We start from the raw sequence: 23,543 nt of genomic DNA, 5'->3' as shown, positions 1-23,543 counted from the left end.
AGTTTATTAGACTCAATAGTGATTTTACATGTGCTTCTTCATAATTTTGAATAAACCAGACAGAACACAGTGGCCATGGCTCCAAATCTATCGCTGATTACTGGAACTCCAGACTTCACTAAGTTATTCATATTCCTGCGCAGACATAGATTCAAGATTATTTTTTGTATCGTTACCATGTTTTTTTTTTTTTTACTGTGATGTAAAATAAATTTAATTTTAAAAAAAATCACACAAGCAATTCTATTAAACTATAATCTCACTAAACATTAAGAATTAAAAAAAAAATTAAACTAATAAGTTTGCTTCTCCTCTTTATCGAGACAGGCTTCTCACAAAAGATAATGTAAAATAAGAATCAGTCCTGAAAGACAAGTTTATTCATATTTCATTAATAAAATGATTTTTATTTTTTTATTTTTAGCTAATAGGAAAACCTTTTTTGGTTTTTCCTTTTACATGATCCCACTGGTGGTTTTAAGGTTTATTTACTTACTTTTGCCATCAACCTAATTTTTAGCCGAGACTCATTATTCTGGTGGCAACTTCAAAACATTATTACCACCAGCTCAAAAAAAAAAAAAAAACAAAAAAAATAGAGCAGTTAAAACAGAAACAAAGGCATAAGGTAATTTGTAAATAAATACTATTTATTGAAAATATTGCCTGGAGTCGGTCAGAAACAAAAAGACTTGTTTTCTCCTAGAACAGGAAGTGAGGTCGACCAATCAGGCAGCAGCCCTCATCGGTGCTGGAATGAATTATCAAGTACAGCTTCCTTCCAGGTTCCCTCTGAGGTCCGATGAATCAGCACAGAATTTCTTCCTTACGCTTTAAAGACAGCCGAGCCAAGTGTGTGCGTGTGTGTGTGCGTGTGTGTGTGAGAGAGAGAGAGAGCATGCATACGCTGAAATACGATAAAAGCTTGTTTCCGTAAAGTTCATTGCACGCTGTTGAGCCTCGTGACTACACTACTAAAAAACATGAAAGTAAGACGAAAATAAAAAAAACAAATCGGATAAAAACATAGATATTTTCGACACGAGGGACTTCACTGCTGCTGCTGCTGCTGCTGCGTTGGACAACCTGTCGGTCCAACCCGCTGACCGCAGCGCCACCAGTGGTGAAATTAAGAACACGACACAAACATGGATTTATAAAAAAAAAAAAGAAACTGGCACCGATTACATAATGCCCAGTTTGTTTTTAAGTTTATCAACATGATTTTATGGAGGTTCATTGCAAATTTTATGGACCTAAATTAAAAAAAAAAAAGAATGAATTTGTGGATTGGAAGGCATCGAAGCGTTGATGTAGTGCACAGATTAGAGATTATAAAGACGAACAAGCGAAAGTTTCCTAAATCTAAAACTTGTCGCATTGTTGAATGACGTGTGAGCGAAAAGCATGCAGCAGAAATCTGCTATTAATACATAATTAATATTAGCTGTAATTTGTGACATTATAACACTGAGTAGGAACACAGACGTGTCCTTAAACGTCCCGTTTTTTTTTTTTTTACCATCATCACTCCTGACTGTTTTTTTAAAATTATTTTACACAGTTTTACCTTAAAAAGAGGTTTTGCATATTAATTGAAGTGTCTGATTTAAAGCCGTGGTTCAGAACCGGCCAGCCCACGTAAAGGTTGGTGTGGTATTTCTCTGAATAGCCCTTGATTAGACTCAATATCTACTTTCACCACTGCGCATGACCGACCGCATGGCTTGTTTGAGTTGCGTCGTAAAACAAGAACAACAAAAGAAAACAAAAAAGAAAACGCGAATGGCACGAAGAAGAGCCGACCGTTGCAGTTGAGAAGTCTCAGGAGTCGTTCGCGTCGCCGACCGAACGGAGCTCCCCGCAAAACGGGCGGCCGGCGGGGCCGCGGCGACGGACTCGGGCCTCAAACGCCGAGCTTGTTGGCTTGGGTCAGCACCACCTTCAGCACGGGCATGAAGGCCGACGTCTCGCTGAAGTTGCTGCTGCCGACGATGTGGGTGTGGATGTTCAGGCCCTCGGTGTAGGAGCGAGACTCGATGGTCCTCACTATGCTGTGGAGTCCTCCGATGATGGCAGGAGAGAGCTGAGCGGAGGAGGAACAGCAGAGTTAGAAACGAATTAAACCCAAAGCTACCGACTGCCTTCAGAAGTCTACGGGGGGATATTAGGAGCAAAAATGTTGTCTCATTTAGAGAAGAAAGTCAGAATTTTATGAGAAAATCCTGAGACGAGAATAAAGTCGTAGAACAAAGTTGTAATAATATGACAACAGAGTAATAAAATACAAGAATGGATTCATAATCCTACCACAATAAAGCGGAAGTAGTACAAGAAAGTTGCAAAATACGAGAATTAAATCATAAAAATGAGAAAAAAAAGTCATAATAATACAAAAACAATGTCGCAAAATATGAGAACAAAGTTATAATGGGAGAAGAAGATCGTAGTAACACAAGAATAAAGTTATATTACCATAAAATAGTCGTAAAATAAAGGAATAAAATCATAAAATATCAGAAAAAAAATTGTGGCAATACAATAATAAAGTCATGATATGAGAAGAATGTCATAATAAAGTCCTGTTATTACCAAAATAATAAGACTTTTGCTGTGACGTTATTAATTTTATTATACCAAAATAAAAGTATAATTTCTGAATTTGAAACATTAAAATGTGCTAGAAAAAAAAATTCATCAGTTGAAAATTTACTAGAAAAAAAACTCAAAATTTTGATATTTATCTCAGAAATTTTCCAGAAAAAGAAAAAAAACTTTTATTTTTGGTGTTTTATTATTCCAAAATAAAAGCATATTTATTTTGGTGTAATAAAAATAAATATTTTTTTATTTATTTATTTTATAAACTTTACATACAACAATATAAAGTTGTTAAAAAGTTGCATATTTTACAGCCTTAAAAGTTGTAAAACATGCAAACAAAATTCTCACATAGCAGTTCAGATGAATTCCTGTATTAAAGTGGCCTAGTCAAAGTCAAAGACGTGCACACACACTCGTCATCCAATCTGACTGTCTCCCGGTTGTTTTGCGGAGAAACATTTGCACCAACGTGGCCACAGCAGTGAGACACTCACCGTCTGCTCTCTGAGTTTGTCGTAGAGCGCCTCCAAGCGTTTGTTGGCGTCGTCGAGCTTCCTCTTGGTTTGCTGTGAGGAGAAGTCGGATAAACACAGGCTCATGCGTGTTGAACAGAGACGGAGGACAGACGGAGCAGCTTGTCCATGACAGACTCACAGGGTCGGTGGCTACGGCCAAGCACTTCTGGATCAAACCCTCGAACGTCGTCTTCAGCACCAGGTGTTCGTCAGGGATCGGCTTCTTCATGATCTTCTCAGCAGGGATCGACTGCAGAGGCTGACAGGAGCCAACGGTGGCCGCGATTAGAGGCATTGTACATTTAAAAAAAACAGAAGGGAGTACATTTGTGCAAAAATATTTTTAGACTGGTCTCAGAAATTTTCTTGAAAAACAAACCTAGAAAATGTCCAAAAGTCAAAAATTTTACACTTTTGAAACTCAGAAATTTCCAAGGTTTTTCTAGAAATTATTTTAGATTAATCTTAAAGTTTCTGAGCTTATTGGTGGAAATGTATTCATTTATCTTTTCCTATCTACAGCAGCTCTCATGTGGAGACAACATGGACAGGTCCGGTGAAACTTCCCCCTCAGGTCGTGGTTAGATTGACCCGAGACGTCCGTACCTGGATGGCGTCTCCTGTCGGTGCTCCGGGTGCGCCCTCCATGTTGGAGTTGGGCATTGAGGCGTTCATGCTTTGACTGGGGAGCTGTGTCTGGTGCATGCCTGAGTAAGGGACCTGGGAGCCCTGCAGACCCTGCAGCACATCCTGGGGGCCTCCAGATGACATGGGCTGAGCCTGGGGGTCAGCGCCCAGCGGGGCCAGAATGGGAGCCGTGATCGGGGCGGGTGGGGTGTAGTTCTGAGGAACCTGCTGTGGAAAAAAAAAATTAGAAAAATAAAATAATTTGCTCTGTTTCAGCATCTAGAAACTCCAGAACTGGTCAAATAAGGAAAGGTGCGTTCCACACTACGTTTAGGTCCAGTTGTGGTTTTGGAGCCTTTGTGCTGTTTGAAGATTTAGTGTTTTGTTTGGCCTTTTAAACCAAACAGGTAGGAACTGTGTGTTTTTCTCCAATCTGTCTTGAGTCTTAATGAACAGAATCTGTCCGACAACTGGTTAAAAACCCTGTCTATTAGTGCGTAATTTCTGCAACATTAATGTTAGCATGCTAGCTAAGTGAAACAAACTAATGGTCCGGGGATGGAAACATTTATATACTAGTAGTACCCAGTTTTTTATTTTTTTTTTAAAATAAATAATGAACGTAGACTTACCTTCTTCTTTGGGGCTCGGGTCAGAGCTGGAGGGTCATTCCAGCCATTCTGGGGTCCTACACACACACACGCACACACACACACACACACCTCAGCTGATTGTTTTAGCTTTTGCTAACACACAATGTTCCAAATTTGGCATTTCTGACTCCTTTAATATAGCTAAATAAACTCAGACACAGCTAGAAAACTATTCATCATTCAATATTACACTGTGCATGTATATTTATACACAAACACTTCATATAAAGACAATTCTTTATGAAATTCAATATCTTTAAAACTGGTAACCAAGTATAACAATTATTTAAATTTCACATAAACGTACATCAGTGTTTTACTAATGAATTAAAGTGAAAGTAAAGTTTGATTTCTCTGCCGGATTGTTTGGCAACCAAAACAAATCAAGTACAGACTCCTTGTTGATTAATCATTCTGAGATTAGAGACCAATGCTGTCTTTATTGCATCATTAATTTAATGTCATTACCAACAGAAAGCCATGCAAATTAAATTCACATCATTTCTCCATTTTCCCAGTAAAGATTTGTCTGCCTCCTTTGTTCTCAGCCAATCAGTGAGCTAGCAGCGACCATGGCCACGGCGAGACGTTTCTGACCCAACCTGCAGCTTGGCTTCACTTTGCATTCAGTTTAATCAACATGACTAAATCATGTTATGTGCTGAATATTTTAATTTCTATAGACATTTAGAAAACAAAAATCTCTCAGATAATTATTCTTCTAATGCAGCCCTCATTAGTCATATTACAGAAATCCAACAATATTTTACCATTTAAATCTTTTTTAGTTGATCATCAGAGAATTTTTTTAACTAATCTGTGACTCTACAAATAAACACTTCTGCCAGCAAGGACAACATATTTTTTAAAATTCATTATTATTTTTTCATATTATTAATATTTTAATATTTTTATTACAACTATCAAGTGTTTTTAAAAAATTTTTTTAAATAATGTTCGTATTTTCATATTATTTTTTAACAGCCATAGCAACACAATGAGGTTAACATTAGCATTTTAGCTCATTTTGACATCTAAGCTAAAGATAGCCTGAGTGGAGTAAGTCACTGCTAGCCAACATGCTACTGAAAGCAAAGATGCTATCATTAGCATTCTGGTTAACCTTAGCATCTTAGCTAATTTTACCTTGAACACTAATGTTTGCTGAGTAAATGGCGTAAGTCAATGATTGCCCGAATGCTACTTATAGCATCTTAGCTAACGGTAGCATTCGAGCTAATTCTGGACATTCTAATGAGATGCAACAAAAACTATGTGATGTTTTAAACTGCTTAAGCTTTGACACTTAAACTTGAGGCCTGCAAAACATTCGGGTAAGTTTTTGTTCTTCAGACGTTTTCTAATTATTACGATTATTATTATCAATACCGCTACCTTTTTACATTTTTTTTACTTTGAATTTTTACTTTATCTTAGTGATATCACTACCTATTTTTTACTATTCTTAAAATATTTATTATGCTTATTTTTACTACTACTACTATTATTTCTACCTACTACAACTACGATCATAACTAATCTGAATCTCTCTAGTTCAGCTCCCTGTGAGGATGAGTGAGCTGGTTAGCAGGACAGACAGACAGAGAGAGGATGATCAGAGCCATGCAGACCTGTTCTCTTAGAGGCGGGGATCAGCCCGGGGTCGGGGTCTAGCTGTGTACCTGAGACTCCGCTCGGTGGAGGATGGAGTGGAGGCGGCATGTACGACACGGGAGATCCTGGCCCGCCATGCTGGAAAGACGCTCCGGAGGACGGCGGAGCGGAGAAGGAAGACGAGGAGGGAAAGAAAGGAGGGCGAAAGGGAGGAGAGGAGGACAGGCTGTGGCCGGCAGGAGGCTGTCCCGGATAGAGAGGAGGCGGGACGGGCTGAGTATACTGAGAGAGGAAGCCGGGGGGTTGAGGAGGGGAGGAGGGCTCAGCAGGAGGACTATGAGGAGGAGCAGTAGAAGAGTACTGAAGAGGCTGATAGATGGAAACCCCCCCAGCTCCAGGCGGGTACTGGTTGACCTGGGGGTAGGCTGGGAGGCACACGGGAAGTTCTGTTAGTGGAAAAACCTGCTGCAGGTCAACAAAACAGCTGCGACATGCAACAGGACGGCTTCACCACATGCTCTACGTGTAGCTAGAGAGGAGTCAACGAGCAGAGAGCTGAGAGCTCACACGGACGAGTCAAAGACATTCAAGAGTCAGACGTTAGAATCTAACATTTCCACAGACAAATGTTGTTCTAGAGAGCAGAACTGAAGGCGTTCACTGAAAATGACATGTCAGAGAAAGTTGCTAGTTGGACTGGAGGCCAGAAGGATGCTACCTTCTCCCCTCAACCCCCTTTTTCTTAAAAAAAAAAGACAAATCCCACTTTTTGGGAATATTTCTGTTGATGCTCTGGATTAAGAACGCTGCCAACTGTCACTTTCATGAAAGAAAGCTGTCTTAGAAACCCATGGCAGGATACAGACAGGAAGTCAGTTCAGTAGGTGACAGCTGAGCAGATAACCTGAATATTAGCTTGTATACATGTAAGAATCCATGGCAAAGAAAAGCATAATATTTTACACAAACACCTGACATTGCCACATTGCCGCTAATAGCGGAGCTAAATTTTAGCTTAGCGCTTTTGCTAACATTGAAAAAAAAAATAAGTTTAATTAGAGCTTCTGCTAGATGTCGTGTTTTTTTTTTTACCACTTTAGCATTAGCTTCTGCTAAATATCATGTTGGTTTAGCATTACAGGAACTCTAATATCAGATAGCGTTAGCGGGACTAATGTCATTCCTTGTAAGTGTTAGTGCAGCTAACGTTTTAGCTAGCGGTGCCCACCACTGCCTGGCTCTGATAGCGAGCTGTGAGAATACCCAGTGTCTCATAGTGTAAGGAGCTACATCGGTTCAAGACCTCAGAAGGGACGATTTGGTCATATTAAGCCTGATTAGTGTATCTGGGCGTCACAGGAGCTTCGTTTATAAGTTCTGCAACTTTGACTGGATAATACACATCATCTATCTGGTTTCTAAAACAATAAGACAAAGAAACTCATGTTCACATTAACAGCTTCATTACACCTGAAGACCAATAACAAACTTGAAGTCCCAACTTACGCTGGTACTGATGAGAGTACATGTAGCCAGGAGTGGAGGAGGCCGAAGGGGCGGCTGGTGTGCTGGAGGCTGGCAGGCCGTACATCGGGTTTGGAGGCTCCGCCTGAAAGATTGAAGCAAATGCAACAAAACTAATAGCAACAGAAAGAGAGGCGAGCTAATTATCTGCTGAAGTGGCTTCCACAAAAAGCCATTCAGCTACAGGTTTCGGTTCATTATTAAAGGATGGCAAGTATTTACATGTATGAAGAAAAATGAAAGTCATGCAGTGAAACAATCCAAACAAAGACACGAAATGCATCAGAGCATCAGGAAAAAAAGGAAACGGTTGACAGGAAGTGGCTACAGAAGAGGGCATCACCGTAACAAAGCAACAATTTGGACATGGAGCATGGGTCCAACAAATAAAAGCCAGATTGATTTTATTTTTTTAAACAAGATGCATGTCAAGTCAGGGATGGAGGATTGTGTACCTGCTGGTCTGGGGTGCTGCCTACATGAGGAAGAGGAGGAGGAGGGACATTTGGGAAGGCTGTGGGAGTTTGGTTACTCCAGGAGGTGACGGTGGAGGCAGCCCTCACCTGAAGCAAACAGAGACACAGGGTGACGCCACAGAGGAGGGATGACCACAGCATGGGACAGAGGGAGAGGAGCACCACCATGAGAACACCACTATGAAGACGAGTTAAAGGGAAAGCTCCGCTTTTTGAAAAAGGGATGGAGAACCGATGAGCAGTCGGAGTGAGCTGGGTAATTCTTCTTATTTAAAGCGGCAGTAATGTGTGATTTTCAGGCACATGGTGTCATTTTATAGCACAATCATGTCACCTTCAGACGTTATAAAAATGATATATGCTAATATGATTTCAAAGAAATTTGACTTTGTAACTTAACACCTAGAAATTGAGTCTCTGTCTCTTTAAAAACTCCTGCTCTTTCTGAAACTCCTCCTTCAGGAAGTCATCACAACATGGCTCCTCTATTAACCCTTCAGCAACATTTTTTTACCAGCGTTGCACTAAGAAGCAGCTTGTGCAGTTAGTTCAGCAGGTGCTCAGTTCCACCAGGTGTTTGCTAATTGCTGCTGGCTAGTCTGAAGGAGCCGAGTGGAGGAGTCAAGGAGGAAGGCAACTTGGAGGAAGCTCGGAAACTGCAGGTCTGAGGAGGCGCTAGGTCCACCCAAGTGTTTTGCACAGCTGAATGGTTGTCATGGAGATTAAAGGATTTCTCAAACATCATAAAAGAATCAAAGCCACTCCAATCAGGTTTTTGATGTGGGAATAACATCATAACATGATGAACAGCTAAAACAAAAAGTTGATTTTACACAATACTGCCCCTCTAAACCATGGCTTGTAAGAAAACTCTTCACCCTTTGACGGGTTCGTCAGGAGAACATACCGGCTGGTAATACTGAGGCTGAGATGGGGCAGAAGCAGGTGTAGGGCCTGGTGCTGGAACTCCTGCAGCAGGTTGAGGGACCAACGCCGGCTGGACCTGGGGGAACGGATGCTGGGGGAGAGGCGGGCGGCCGGGCAGCTGAGATGCAGCTCTGTGGGTTTGTGCTGGTGCTGCTTGCTGTCCTAAAGCCCGGATGAGACGGTCCCGAAGCTGCTGCACCGCAACCTGAACGGACGGAGATCGAACTGAGACCCAACACTCACACAGCCAGGCTTACGTCCTGCTCGAACCCTTATGTAGACTTTGACTGAGTACACACTTCATAGAAGAGCAAACGGTGTAATTGTTTTAATTAATTCACCAATTACTGCATACAAAACAAACATTACAGACTAACAAACAAACTCTAGTGAATTTAAGTTTAACTAAATGAAATGGTAAAAGGATTGAACTTATATAGCGCTTTTCCAGTCATTTTGACCACTCAAAGCACTTTACACTGGAGTCACGTTCACCCATTCACACTCACACATTTATACAACAATACGCAGATCGGTAGGCAATTTGGGGTTAAGTGCCTTGCCCAAGGACACATCAACATGTGGCAGGAGGAAGCTGGAATTGAACCTACAACCTTCTGATCACAAGACGATGATTCTACCCACACAGCCACAGTCACCCCATGAACCATGCTATCAGCGGTGCTGCAGACCTGGTTGGTGTTGTCGGGCAGGTATGTGATGGCCGTGGACAGACCGCCCTGAGAGGCCAGCAGGCTGGCGTACTGGCTCATCTTCTCAGCCAGCAGGATGCCGATCGCTGCAGGTCCGGACTGCTGGGTCAGCTCCACCGCCCGACGCAGCACCACCACCTTCTCCACCAGGTCCTGAGGCAAACAAAGGTGGAAAAGGATGGAATAATCTGGATAAAACATGCTCAGAGTCCATCTATATTTTGGTTTTTATGCTTTTCTAAAGCTTTCTAAACAAGAAAACCACAGATTATGTTATCAAAGTTTAAAATGTTTTTATTATCTTAATGTTTCACACAGGCCAGTGATGCCGTTGTTTTGTTGAGGCATATTGAAACCGAAGGATGTCTCGTGTCATTGAGTTGTTTTGGAGTCTCAACAAACTAAAAACCTCATGCTTTGTATAAAATCAATTTTTTATATTTCAATTGAATTAAAAATGGGCAACACCAAAAAGCTCAACAGCGCCCCCAAAAATTCATTCAGGCCAGTCAGTGTATGACAGACATTGGAAATCAGTAACAAAGAGAAAACGTCTCTTCAGGTCAGGGACTAAAACCAACAGGAAGTTTATCGTTTATCATTTATTATGAAAAACTCAAGAAATTTGATAAATTTCTGATGTTGATGTTAAATTTAAAAACAAAAATAAAATAACAGTTTGGTTATTGTTATTTTTTGCTACTTTCTCCACTTTTTGTTTCATGAAAGAATCAATAAATATCAGTAAGCTCAAATATGATTAAATACAATTACTGTCTGCAGTCTGGTGATATAAACCAGTTTTGTACTCAAGTGGTCTCCTGAAGAAGCAAATCTAAGAACAATAAGTGTGTTTGTGGTGCTATAAATACTGTGCCATGCAGTCACTGTACTGCAAAACTATTTATTACCTATAGAATAAGTCATTTTCTTTTACCTTAAATAGTACCTCAAAATACTGCGATAAAATTCAAAGTCCATACCGCCCACCCCTACAGGAAGTCAGCCATTTTGAAGCCTCCTCATTCAGGCTGCAGCGTGCGTTAAGAAGAAACCCACAAACCTGCAGGGAGAGAGGGCAGTGTCCGTCCTGAGCTCTGCTCCAGCAGGACACCAGCTTCTCCACGTTACCCGCACAGATGTAGCACAGACAGGCCTGAGACTGGAGCTGCAGGTCCTCTGCTGCTTCCAGTCTGCTGCCGAGAAGGTCTGACAAGCGGAGGCGTAAAAGACGGTAAAGGTAAAGGTGGTGAAACTGGGATAAGTTCAGAACAGGAACAGGCGCGCGACGCCTCACCGCAGAGGGAAGAGAACTCCTCGGGCCGAGCGTAGGTCATGACGGCAGCCATGGCCTCCCTCCAGTTCTGCAGATCGCACGTCTTCAGGATGTCGTGCCAGTCTTTCATGACCACGGCGCTGATCAGCTGCGGGACAGACGCACACTTCCATCATAAATAACAGACTCTCTTTAATAAGCAAACTCTCACAGCAGCGGTTTTTTCCCCCAGGAGTCACCTTGGTGATCTTGCTGTTTGCTTTGGTGAAATACTTCCTCTGGGTTTTCTCCAGGAGGTCGGCTCCTCCGGCAATTGCTAGGATGATGCTGTCTGCCATTCGGTTGTCGTGGAGACAGAGCTCCACGGCGCCCTGAAAGTCTCCGGTCAGCAGAGCCTGAGTGATCAGCCCGTCCACATCTAATGAAAAGAAAGAAAAAAAAAAAAGAGACATTTTTATATTAATAGTAATATATAAAAAAATTATCTGCTATGGAAAATCTGCATAAAAAATTAAAGTCCTGGTCTGATCAATCTTTAAAATGGACCAAACGTTATTTCCCCAACAAAGTCAAATTCGTTCTAATAAAAAAAAAATATTAATTTGAGTTTCTGCTAAATACTATGTTGGTTTAGCATTTCAATTAGCAGGACTATTGAAATTAATTGTATGTAAAATAGTTGGCCAGTAAATTTGATTCGGATTAGTGCTTCAGGGTTAGCACAGCTAACTTTTTAGCTAGCAGTGCCCACCGCTGACGGAGTTGTCAGAAGCGTATTGTGTAAGGAGCTACATCGGTTCAGAACCTCAGAAACACTGATTCTAAATATGTTGTCATGAAAAAGAAAAGAAGCTTCATTTGACAAAAATATTTGAACACAGTTTTATGGAATCTCCCTCTCTCGCTCTCCCTGAGCCGGCGAGGCAGTACCTTTACTGATGCTGAGATGGACTCCTCCTGAAGGAGTGGGAACCGGAGGGGGGATCTCTGCTGGCGTTTCCACAGGACTGCTCTCCTCCACTTCCACCTGGGCTGTCAGGTCCTGAAGCATAAAACGAAATGTTTTCTACACAAAACCAAAAGCTGCAGAATAACTTCAAATCATTAAAAAAAGACAGAGAGAGGACATGGTTTGATGCCAGGAGTACAGCCAAATGTGTTGGTGGGCCAACACATTTGAATCCAAAACGATGCCACCAGAGAGGCTGATAGACGCACTTTTCACACCGTGAATGGAAAATAATTTACTTCAGGACCAAAGTGGAATTTTAGTTATTGGCAAAGACAATTAAGAGGAATCTAATGCCACAACTTCTACAAGTAGCAAATCAAAATGATCAAGAGTGAGAAATTCAAGTTTCACAAATCACTTGGAAAAAGTAAAGAACGCAGTTAGTGACCACTGCTCAGGGTGGACCAGTCATCTTTCACTTCAGAGGAGAAACTTCCACATCCTAAAATTATCTTCCTTCTCATATTTCTTAAAAAACAAACAAACAAAAAACACAGCATCACAACACAGATGTCTTATATTTCAGATTTTTGTGTGTTTATAGTCATATTCTTGTTTTCTTACTTCCCATCAGTTTGTCTTTCTCTATTACCATCTGACTGTTTCCTTTTTGTGAGTTTTATCTTTACTTGTAATGTGTTTTATGTCCATCGGCCCATTTTAAACCTGCAACACATTTTGCATCACAATTTTTTACATAAAAATGGTTCTACAACAGATTAGATTGGAAATAACAGGCGTTAGGAATCACAACACGCCAACAGAGACGTCTTCTGTGATATTTTCAGAACTCAGAAAGTCTAACATGACGTCATGTTGGATGTGCAGTTCTGCACAAAACCCCCCTCAGGTTTCATGGTTTTCAATGGGAACACTGCTTTGTTTGGCTACAAAGACCAACACACTTACGTCTACAATCCTTTTTTTTTTTTTAGACTTACTTACAAGCCAAGAACATTTAGGGAAGTTCTTATAACTTAAAAAAATGCAACCGAGTTCAACTGGAATTTTTTTGTGTTGCCGTTTCAACCAGAGTTATTCAACATGAACGCAGCGCCTTCACTTGAATGAACCCACATTAATTTGACTGACAGATATTCTCATTGATTAAGCTCCTCTCGGTGGCTCCTAATAGAGAATCACCAGCGGTATGCAGCAACCTGAACCACTGGCACCGAGGACGGGCAGCGAGACTCAACCTGCATGAACTTGGAGACAATAAACCTTTTCTCCCAGAGCAATTGCATTAAAATCACCTGGATGAGCCTGTGTTTAGTTGTGCAGTGATATTAAATGCAGCTTAAGAGTAATTCTCATCAAACTCTACCTCATTCAGAGGGATCTCCTCCTCTTCCTCCTGTTTCTCCTCCTCATCCTCATCATCCTCTTCCTCCTCCACCATGTTGGTGTCCAGTTCGCTGTCAGGACCATCTTCCGGTTCTGCCGGCTCCTCGCTGTCCAGGTCAGGAGTGGAGTTCAGATGGAGCGCGGCTGCAGGCTGGAGGTTTGAGGCGGCGATCAGGTCGAACGCTGCCTCTGGAGTGTCAGCAGGGGGCGCCAGGCTGAGGTCTGCTGAAGGCAGCGGTGAGGTGGAGGCGGACAAGTCCGGCTGCAGAGCCAAAAGACAAGCTCAGGACGAGATGGAGGATTTTAAAAAATATATATATGATGGATGAAACGATGGACAGACAGACAAAAGGGTTGGATGACAGGTGCAAAAAAATGGACATCCAACTAGTTGGATCCATCCAAACAGTTGGATGGATCCAAATATTTCCACATAAATGGAATGAAGCCTGGAAATAAAACAAAACTCCCCATATTTATTCCTTATCAAAATTGTCTTGCTACTTGAAAGTGACTTTAAAACAAACAAACAAACAAACAAATCTCTTAGCTGTCTTAGCTGCCACAGATAGTCTGAATGGATGTTGTGGATCACTCTGCTTAAGAAAGAAACATTTTCTCTGGTCTTCATGGCCACTTCAAAACTAACTGTTGATTTATATATTAATCATTTGGTGCAAATGTGATTTTAATTCGCTTTCCGACTGGGGAGGATTTTAAATGAATAGGATTTTATTTCAGTTCATATGAGTTGAACTTCTCCTTCGCTCTTTTTTTCACTCCAACTGAGTGAAAATCCTGAAGCTACAAAAACAGGAGAGGAAATCTTGCAACACTTCCTTATTGCACAACATGAAAAACCCACAGCCTCAAGCCTGAAGACACACATCTGTCATAATAATAATAATAATAATAATGACAGTTATTATCTTTGGCAGAAAATAAATGTTAATAAAAAGATTAAATTAGCGCTTTAGCTTAGCAACAATCTGCTAGCTCGGTATTGTGGCCATAAGATGCAGCATTAGTCCAACTCCAGGCTGCTTTTGTTGTGAGAAAAAGTTGAGTAATGAGCACTTTTTTTTTCTGAACGCATCTCCTAAAAATCCTTAAAAATTCCTTTAACATATACAAGTTAAGCGTCTCAACTTACCTGAGGGACGTTAGCAGGTTTCTCCTCTAAAGCTGCTGAAATCTGTAAACATCACAAACACATTTATCACAAGACACCAAGGTGAAAAGAAAAGTTTGAGCTAAAGTCAGGCTATGTGAATGCAGTCACCTTGGAGGCGACGTCCTCTTTGTTGTAGCCCAGGAGCTCCAGGTACTTGCTGCGAACATCGCTCTCGAAATTCACCTAGCAACCAAAAATCATTTAAAAAAAAAAAAACGGGTGTGTTTTACTGGAAACTCTTCTTTGAAACAGATTGATGCTCCTACCTTCAGGAAGGACCAGACTGTTCTGTCAAACTCGTTCTCAGCCGAGCTGATCTTCTCCTGGCAGAAGTCCACGAAGCCACCCGAGCTCAGGGTGGCCTGCAGCCGGTCGGAGCGCTCCAAAAAGGCCGTTTCCGTGACGACCTGACTGATGTGAACGACATGGGATGTGGGCTGCTGGGGCTGCGGAGGCTTCGCGTTCTCCAACGACACCAGCTTCCCTCCAAACTACGAGACAAAACAAAACAAAACAAAAAAAACAGCGTAAACGATGACGGTTTCCACTAAGAAAATTGGAGCATAGCTTCACTGACTCACAGCGAAGGAGGCTCCCACTGGTCTGCGGATCCACTTGGGGGGCTTCTTCAGGGGGTTGACTGTAGCTGGAGCGGCAGGGGTCTGCGGCAGCTGCAGCAGAGGCAGCGGCTGCCCCGTCCCAAACGGGTCCAGGTTCCCAAAGGAGTTGCTGATCTGAAATGGAGCCAGAAGTAAGACGCACTGAAAACCTCACTAAATCTCACAGCACAAAGCAGAAATGATAACAGATGCAGAAGCAGTCACATTTTTCGCAGTTAGAGGCCCAAGCGTCTAACATTTTACTGTGATTTAATGTGTCAATTTGAAAATGATTAAGTTTCTTTTAATTTATCATGCGATTCATTGTTTAAATTGCAACAGGCTTAATAGTGAAGCCCTCACCTGATCGGCGTGCCTCTGGCTCTGCGCCTGGCTGCTGCCTCCCATGATGGAGTAGATGTCGATGTGGCCGTCGAAGCCCGCGGCCGACAGCACCGCCGGGTTCCTGGGGCACCACTGGATGTCGAAGCACCACTGGCTGCTGGTGGGCAGCTCGTACAGAACCTGGAGGTTTGAGCCAATCGTTCCCTCGTGAAGCAAATGCCGAGAAGGTGCAGAACATTCAGACGAACCGGCGAGACAGAGGGTGGGGAAAGCGTTACCTCTCCTGTGTTGGGGTTCCAGCACAGGATGCGGCTGTCCTTCCCGCAGCTCAGGAGCAGCTCCGGATCGGCCAAGCTCCAGGCGATAGCCAGGACCCCTCTGCACAAAACGGAGCAGCACCATTAGATCAACTGGGTCGGGAGTACACTCTAAGAGACTGAAGGGTTTTCACAGCCACTCAGCTCCTTCAGACTAGCCAGCAGCAATTAGCAAACACCTGGTGGAACTGCTGAGCTCATTATAGGAGCTACTTCAGAGTAATGCTGGTAAAAACGTCGTCAAGGAGTTAATGGAGCCATGCTGCGATACTTCCTGAAGGCGGAGTTTCAGAAAGAGCAGGATCTTCTTAAAGAGACAGAGGCCCAATTTCAAGGCGTTAAATTTCAAAGTCAAATTTCTTTTAAGTCATATTCGATAAAAATAGTATTTTTATAACAACTGAAGGTAACATAGTTACTTCACTGTGCTATAAAATCCCTGGAAAATACATAACACTGCCCCTTTAAGCATAGCGGGCGATATGTTTCTGTATATCATAGAAATGTTAACACCCTGCATCAAGGTGAGCATAATTATTATATTTTCTTTAGAGCCAAACAGGAGATTTAACCGACTCTGAAACGCCAAAAATGACCAAAAGTCTCTCAGCGACACACAGCACTCATTATAAATATGATTTACCTTTACGTCATAAAACCCTAAATATAAAGACTCGTGAATAAAGCCTGTCAGAGGAAGGGAACAGAAGTTTTTACCGCGTGTGTTGCTCTAAAATCTTGAGAGGAGAGGAAGCGAATCGCAAGTCCCACATCTGGATGACCGGCAGCCGGTCGTCTTCTGAGGCCAGGACCAGCTGAGTGGCCACTTCGGGGTTCCAGGCCAGCCCAGAACAATGCATCTGGAGGCAGACACATGGAGCACAGCGGCAGGGTGAGACACGCTCCACCACACGGCTGAAACTAACGGTTATTTTAGTAATCGATTGTTCTCACCATTAAGCAATTAATCATATAAAAAATGAAAAATTCTACAGATTTTTCATTTATCCCCCTAAGCCTTTTTTATACAATATTAGAAGTATATTAATGCATATAAACAAATTATTCCATTCCTTTTTAAATAAGATTTTATTTTCTAAAATGCAATAGCATATAGTTCTTTTAGCAAATTTAAAATTGAAACTAAACCACTTGAGGAGTTTTGGCTAAAACTTATTTACACCAAAGGTTTTTTTTATTATTTTAAATCCAATATATTGTGTACAGTTTCGGCTCTGGATGTGTTGGTTTTGTTTAAATAAATGGCCTCTACTGGGTCTCTGTACTCCAGGTGACAATTAATCGATTACTACATTAGTTGTCGATTTATTTCAATAATCGATTAATCACAATTAATCGTTTCAGCCCCACTCTGTGATGTTCTGTGCGCTCTAGGTGGAGGACCTACTCTGTTGCTGTGGTCGCTGACTTTGATAATGAGGTCGTTCTTCCGCAGGTCCCACACCGAGGCCCTGCCGCTCGGGCAGGCCGAGGCCAGGATGTGCTGGACCTGTTTGTTCCACGCCACGCAACTGATGTCCTCCTGCGGCTTTAAGAGAAAGAAGGAAAGAGAGAGAGAGAGAGAAAACCCCGATATATTTTAATACATCCCAGAAAAAATGATCTCATTCAAGCATTCCATAGAATGAGTGTCAGCAGACTCAACATAGACAATATGGAGAGTGAAGTGAGCCAAATTACCAAAAATAAAATAACTTTTGAAATAGCTTAAATTTATTAATTTATGATGTGCTTCAGCACAGAAACATGAAATAATATATATTGAGTTTTTAAAATGAATACATTTATTTGAGGAACAAATAAACAAATCTATATTTAATAAGTTATTTCTTTTTTTTCATTTCCAGTTTTATCAAATTAAAGACAATTTGACAAATTATTTATTTATTTATTTTAATTTGGCATTAAATAATGTTTGAAGGTAATCTTAATTGCAAGGTTAAGCCTGGCATTTTTTTCAACTTGTGTTAAAGCAATTTTTAACTTGGTAATCACATTTTAGGTATTAATAAAAACTAAAAATGCTGTCAGCAGCGTAAACGTACCTGTGCTTTAGGTCCTGGCGTCATGGGAGAGCCAAAATTATTCATGTCCCAGATGTAAATTTCTGATTCATTCCCACCAGACGCAACCAAGTTTGACTGGGGAAAAAAAGAGAAAATAGTCAGTATAAAAATCACCTTGAAAAATATTCATACCCCTTAAATTTCCTCAATGGTTTTCAGGTCAAAATCTTGGGTGTGTTTCAGTGAGATTTTTATGTGACACAAAGCAGCGTCCAACTAGGAAGGTAGTTTTCAAAAAGAGCTCAAAACTAAAAAATGTGGTGTGCATTTTATTATTTAGAGACCATTATCAAGTAAAACATTGATATGGATTGAATAATGCAAGTTCAGCCTCTCAAAGTCTAGTAAACTTTAATATTGTTCAGAACACTCCACACTGAAACTAGAAGATGTTTTAAAATATCCTAAATCAAACATGACAACCAAAAACAATAAATAATAAGGAAATAAAAGAACAACTGAAACTGTAAATAAAATGTATTATGAATGATTAATCATCAAAATGGAAACTAATGAGCTCATTTTAATTCATCATGTGATGAAGTGATCAACAGTTATTGCGACAGTTTTAGCAAATTCTCACTTAAAATGTCAAAAAAAAAACAATAATAATAATAATAATACTGAGCAATAAGGTTTATGTCCTCTCATTCCTACTACTTTACAATTAAAAAAATACTTTATTGATCCCAAAGGGAAATGAAATGTTGCTGAAATTAATTCAAAATTCTTCAAAGATTTATTGTAGATTTACAGCTGTGGGAAGGAAAGATGTCCTGTAGCAGTCTATACTACAGCGAACTTGAAGAAGCCTCTGACTAAAGACACTGTTTTTCTAAGACAGACTGTCTACTGAAGAGAATGACCGGGGCTGTCTAATAATTTTTTTGATTTTATATTTAAAAAAAGTAAAGCATGAATATTTTTTTCATTGGAGCTAAAAGGCAAATAATTTAGAAAAAACAATTCTCGGGGCCGGACGGCTACATACTTGGAAATGGTTGACGTCGAGGGCCCTCACTGGCCCCGTGTGCCTGACGTTCTCGGCTACGATGACGTCGCTCTCTCCGGCCATGATCTTGGCGGCGTCGTACAGGATGACGTTGCCGTTCTCCCCGCCGGCGATCAGCACCCCGGACGGGTGGCCCTGGGCGTCCATGCCGTAGGGGCCCCACACCAGTTTATGATATCTGTGGGAAGCAAAAAAAAAAAGGTGAACGTATGAGAAGAGAAAGGGCTAAACACACACACACACACACACACATAAACAGGAGAATTCAGCTAACAGTGGCGGTGCAGAGAAACTCTTCTCCACCTGTGAGCGGAGGAGAGGCTGCCACACGACTTCATATCCAGAGACGGATCAGCCAGGTCCAACTCGAAGAGCTCCAGGGAGGCATTGGTGCTGAAGGAGGCGTCCAGCTGCTGGGCAGACGTTCCTGCACAGACAGAACCGGAAAAATACAGCATTTAAGTGGATGGGTCTTCCTTTCCTTATAGCGATAAAACCACAGAAGCAAGTCATTTAAACAAACCATGGCAACCGAGATGCCAAGATTCATTCATATTCAAGAACAACTTTAATTAGCTAGATTGCTTGAGAAATCAGATGGTGTTAAAAGGTGATGATAACAAAGTTAAATCCCTTTATTGTTTGGCTCAAACCTGTTGCTAGGTAGATTGGGTGGTGCTGAGCAGGACTCCAGCTCTGGATGGCTGTGCGGTTGATCTCTTTAAGTTTCATCCTGGATGAAAAAACAAAATAAAACAAAACAAAACAAAAAAATAAACAGAACGTGACATATTCAAATTATGACAGAACTGGTGAAAGCTGTGCTGGTTTGTTGGGGGGGAGGGGGGGGAGCCATCATGAAGCTTTTCTCCCAACATCTTTTTTAGAAAAAATTTTACTTTTTCGACACTACAATTATTCTTACTCGAGTAAAACCTTCTGCACACTCTACCCTCTGTTAGTAACTTTTATTTTTAAAATATCAGAATATGTATACAATATAATATTTTTGTCATTTTAACATATTAAATACAATGTTACCCAGTACTTGAGTAGATATTTTTTATGATATACTGTTTTTTCTTTACTCTTACTTGAGTCATTTCTTGGACGAATACTTGATACTTTAACTTCAGTAGAAATATGTTCATTTCAAATATGATACATGAGTGCACATTTTTTGGCTAATATACCACTTCATTTAATCACAACATACATTGTTTTCACGGAAATCTGTGTAAAATCTACAGAATATTTTAATGTCAATGTGAATAACTATTGTAGATTAACAGAGTAACGCTGCTGTTCAAAGTTAATCATTCTAGAAGCAGAACAGATGCAACAGGCTGAACATGGGATCATTTTTAGCTCTTCCCAATCCCAATGAAGTACACAGATGGAACAAAAAGAGAGTGGCAGTGTGAATATTTTCAGAAACAATAATAAACACTGAAAAGTTTTAAATGGACCAGTTTTAATGGTTCATGCCTGCACTCAACGCATTTCATGCTGCACGACATTGTTTATATTTATCTGCTTCACCGACTTCACAGAATCTGATCAGATTCGCCTGGTCTTAGAGATTAACCTGGCAGGGCTTCAATGACACTTTAGAAATATATGGCATGTTTTTTACAGTTCAGTCTGATTCTAGGACAGCTTAGTTACAGAATAACAGACCCAGGCCTCGTTTTCACCTGGCTTCTGTGATTCATATTAAGTGATAGCAGGGGAATTTCACAGAAAAGCGGATTTCTCTCAAGAAATGAAGAATCTGGCTTGATTTTGCAAGGGAAAAACACTCGAGCTAGCATGAAGCTAACAGCTGATGCAGGATAACAAAAAGCCTAAAAGAGTGGGAACATTACTGCTGAAACACAGTCCATGTGTTACTGTCAACTCCACCAGCTATCCGGGAGAGTGTTACCTGTTCTGGTAAAGGACATGCTGTTTTCAGTTAGTACCGTACTAGATACATAATGAAAGACAGTAGCAGACCTACACACACACACACACACACACACACACACACACACACACACACACACACACAGATCTTATTACTTCTCTAAAGCGGCTTACCTTCTCTTCTGAACCGCTCCTCACATGAACGCAATAACAAAACAAACACACACAACCTCCGGCCTGAAGAAGTTCCCGTTTCGATTCTGCTCCGATGAATAACTGGTGTGTAGGCAGAGGAACGGGCTACCGGGTCCCGGCTGCGGACTCTCAGGACAGATTTCCACGTCCCCACTGGTCTCCATCAACGTGGCACTAAGCAACAACCTCCTCCCACGAAGAAGAACATCAGCTTCCGGGTAGACGAACCGCACCATAGATCGCACCGTCTTTCCCTTGCTAGCAAGCTAAGAAGCTAGGGTAACTCATGCTCATTGACAGCAGTTGCTGTTAATAAAATTCATCTTAATAAAGGATTTTATTTTTCCATACATTTATAGTATTTAATGAATAAATGTAAACACCCATACAGTCGTGGAAATAGAAATATGTTTAAATAAAATTATATTAAAAACTAGCAATACTACCTTATAAACTATCCAAAACTGACGTAGAAATAAAAAACTACACACGAAGCTGGACGTTTCAGTGCCTCCAGACGTCTTTTAAATTAAGCACATACATTTAAATGTAAAACGCATCTTGCAGTTTTCTTAGAAGCCGAGATTTTGTAATTTTTAAAAAAAGTAACCCTACACATTTCGTTTGATCTGAGGATCCTATTTTTAACACAGTATTATTTTGTTTCTGTTTTGGTGTTTAATTTTCTAACAATATTTTACTCAATTTTGTTTAAATGTCATAACATTTTTAAAGAAACTGCTCAAACTAAATGAAGTACTCTACTTCTATTTTTGTAACTACACACTATTAACTTTACTTGTAATCTTAGTTTTAACAACAAAATGTATGAGTCAAGGTTTGTCAGAATTTAACTAGTTTCTCAACATTAAGACAGTCGTGTTTCCTCAGTCCATCACACCATCACCTGACCACATACATAAGCTTCATTAAAAGCCACCATTTTTTGGGGGGAAAAAAAAAAAAATTTTTTTTATCCACTTCTGTTGAAACCAATATAATCATCCAACTACTCAATGTTTGATTATTCTAACAAAAGAAGAATTGTTATTTTAAGACATTTTCATGTTACATATTGTCTTTAAGTATAATACAACTATATTATGTGACATAAACGTTTCTGTAACTATTCCATGTGTACTTGTGGCTTATTAGCCTTTAATAGACACCCTTTAGAAAAAGGCACAAACGTTTTAAGGGAAAAGAAAAACTCTCACACCATATCTACTTCAAAATTTATTTGTTAATTTAAGAAGAAAAACAAAAGACAACTGGTCAATCTTTGTAAGGGGTAGCATTGTCAATACCATCCAGATGACGAATAACTCATCTCCAACTCTGTATTGTGCAAACCAGGTGAACTCTGAAAGAACAACAATGAGGAAATGTTAACTCGTGTAGAAAAGGCAAAAATTCAACATGACCTTAAGAAAAATACCCTCATTTTGGTCGTTATCCATAATCTCTCCCATACATGCATATGTATGGGTCAGATGGGTAGTGATTGATATAATCATTGGGACAGCAATGCACATGGCAGAAACATAACCGGATTACAATACGTACCTGTAAGAATAAAGATCAGCTCCTCTTGATTAACATATTCTGGAAAACAAAATTAGGACATATATTTTAACAAGTAATGTTTTAATCAATACCATGCTGTTACGGCAGATACACCTTTATTTATAGTGAACTCTTAATAAACTAAAGCAAATTGTGAGTGATAGCACGTGGCTTCTCCGTCACCACGAGCGCGCGTCGTGTGAAAAGACAACAAATAAATCTGGACAAATTAATGTTAATTTAAATTCACAAATTAATTATGCAGTTAAAGATACATTTTTATACTGCAGAATCTATTTTTAGCTAACTCGCCTCTTGAAATAGCGTGAAAACCGAGGAATACTTCGAGTCTCGTACACAAACTTGCTTAAAATGCACATAATAAGCGAAAAAAATACAACTAAAAGTTTTTGTACCCAGGTAGAAAGAAAAACTTTTGAACTCCTCCAACACGCTGCAGCTGCACGTTGGCCATTACGTCGTTTTCCGCCTTCCTCTTCTTCTACTGTGGATTAATGGTTGTTAGCAGCGAACCAACCAAGAAGGTGTCGCCACCCACTGCAACTCCAACTTACTCACTTTTTGCCGCTACGGCCACCTAGCGGTTGGAATGTACCGAGACGCGTTATACCCATGTTCCGTTTCTTTTTCATTGTAGCAAAGTATTTTCATGAATTATGATAATTTATCGTAAAAAGGCTCATATCCTAAGTGTAATTCAATTGATATCAATGTATCATTTTGAGCTGCACAGTGACGTAGTTGGTCGTACTACTGTTCAGCAGGCACCACTATTGGAAGAACACTGCCATTGACATTAGAAAATTAAATCTTCAGGAAACTTTAGCTTCTTGCTTTTCACTTTGACACACACTTTGGGCTAGACAGTAAACATTCTTACCTGGTGGTGAAGAGTGTGTTGAACCCTGTTAACCAACTTCAAAGGTTTAAATTCACAAATTTAAACCTCTGACTTAGAGGACTTATTTGTAAAATAGAGTAATATTGGTTGTAATGAATTTAAGTGTTTCAAATAAATCAAACGCAGACAA

The 23,543-nt window shown here is 40.5% G+C and overlaps 1 protein-coding gene across 8 annotated transcripts; it reads right to left on the bottom strand.

The window, feature by feature from the left end:
* Nucleotides 1-1,269: 1,269 nt before the first annotated feature.
* sec31a (SEC31 homolog A, COPII coat complex component) lies at nucleotides 1,270-21,140 on the bottom strand. 8 transcript variants are annotated; one of them, XM_007570806.2, is made up of 28 exons: nucleotides 20,905-21,139; nucleotides 19,476-19,555; nucleotides 19,126-19,249; nucleotides 18,802-19,000; nucleotides 17,790-17,885; nucleotides 17,132-17,272; nucleotides 16,441-16,583; nucleotides 15,685-15,784; nucleotides 15,425-15,586; nucleotides 15,044-15,196; nucleotides 14,729-14,953; nucleotides 14,571-14,645; nucleotides 14,442-14,483; nucleotides 13,269-13,550; nucleotides 11,860-11,971; nucleotides 11,169-11,347; nucleotides 10,951-11,077; nucleotides 10,717-10,862; nucleotides 9,633-9,806; nucleotides 8,921-9,145; nucleotides 7,993-8,100; nucleotides 7,520-7,622; nucleotides 6,031-6,438; nucleotides 4,379-4,434; nucleotides 3,726-3,971; nucleotides 3,259-3,378; nucleotides 3,099-3,170; nucleotides 1,270-2,086 (listed from the first exon to the last, which is right to left on the bottom strand). In XM_007570806.2, exons 2-28 carry the CDS (start codon nucleotides 19,552-19,554, stop codon nucleotides 1,907-1,909), a joined length of 4,077 nt encoding a protein of 1,358 aa, XP_007570868.1. In that variant the 5' UTR covers nucleotide 19,555; nucleotides 20,905-21,139; the 3' UTR covers nucleotides 1,270-1,906. The 8 variants fall into 8 exon arrangements, with proteins under 8 accessions (XP_007570868.1, XP_016536589.1, XP_016536590.1 ...); XM_016681103.1 differs by having other exon boundaries at nucleotides 6,082-6,438; nucleotides 20,905-21,138; XM_007570805.2 differs by having other exon boundaries at nucleotides 1,907-2,086; nucleotides 3,726-3,974.
* Between the last annotated feature and the right edge of the window lie 2,403 nt (nucleotides 21,141-23,543).

The sequence above is a fragment of the Poecilia formosa genome, unplaced genomic scaffold, assembly GCF_000485575.1.
Source record: "Poecilia formosa unplaced genomic scaffold, Poecilia_formosa-5.1.2 Scaffold269, whole genome shotgun sequence".
NCBI classification, from domain to species: Eukaryota; Metazoa; Chordata; class Actinopteri; order Cyprinodontiformes; family Poeciliidae; genus Poecilia; species Poecilia formosa.
Note: the sequence above shows the minus strand (reverse complement) of the source record. Positions and strands in the feature narration are given on the sequence as shown.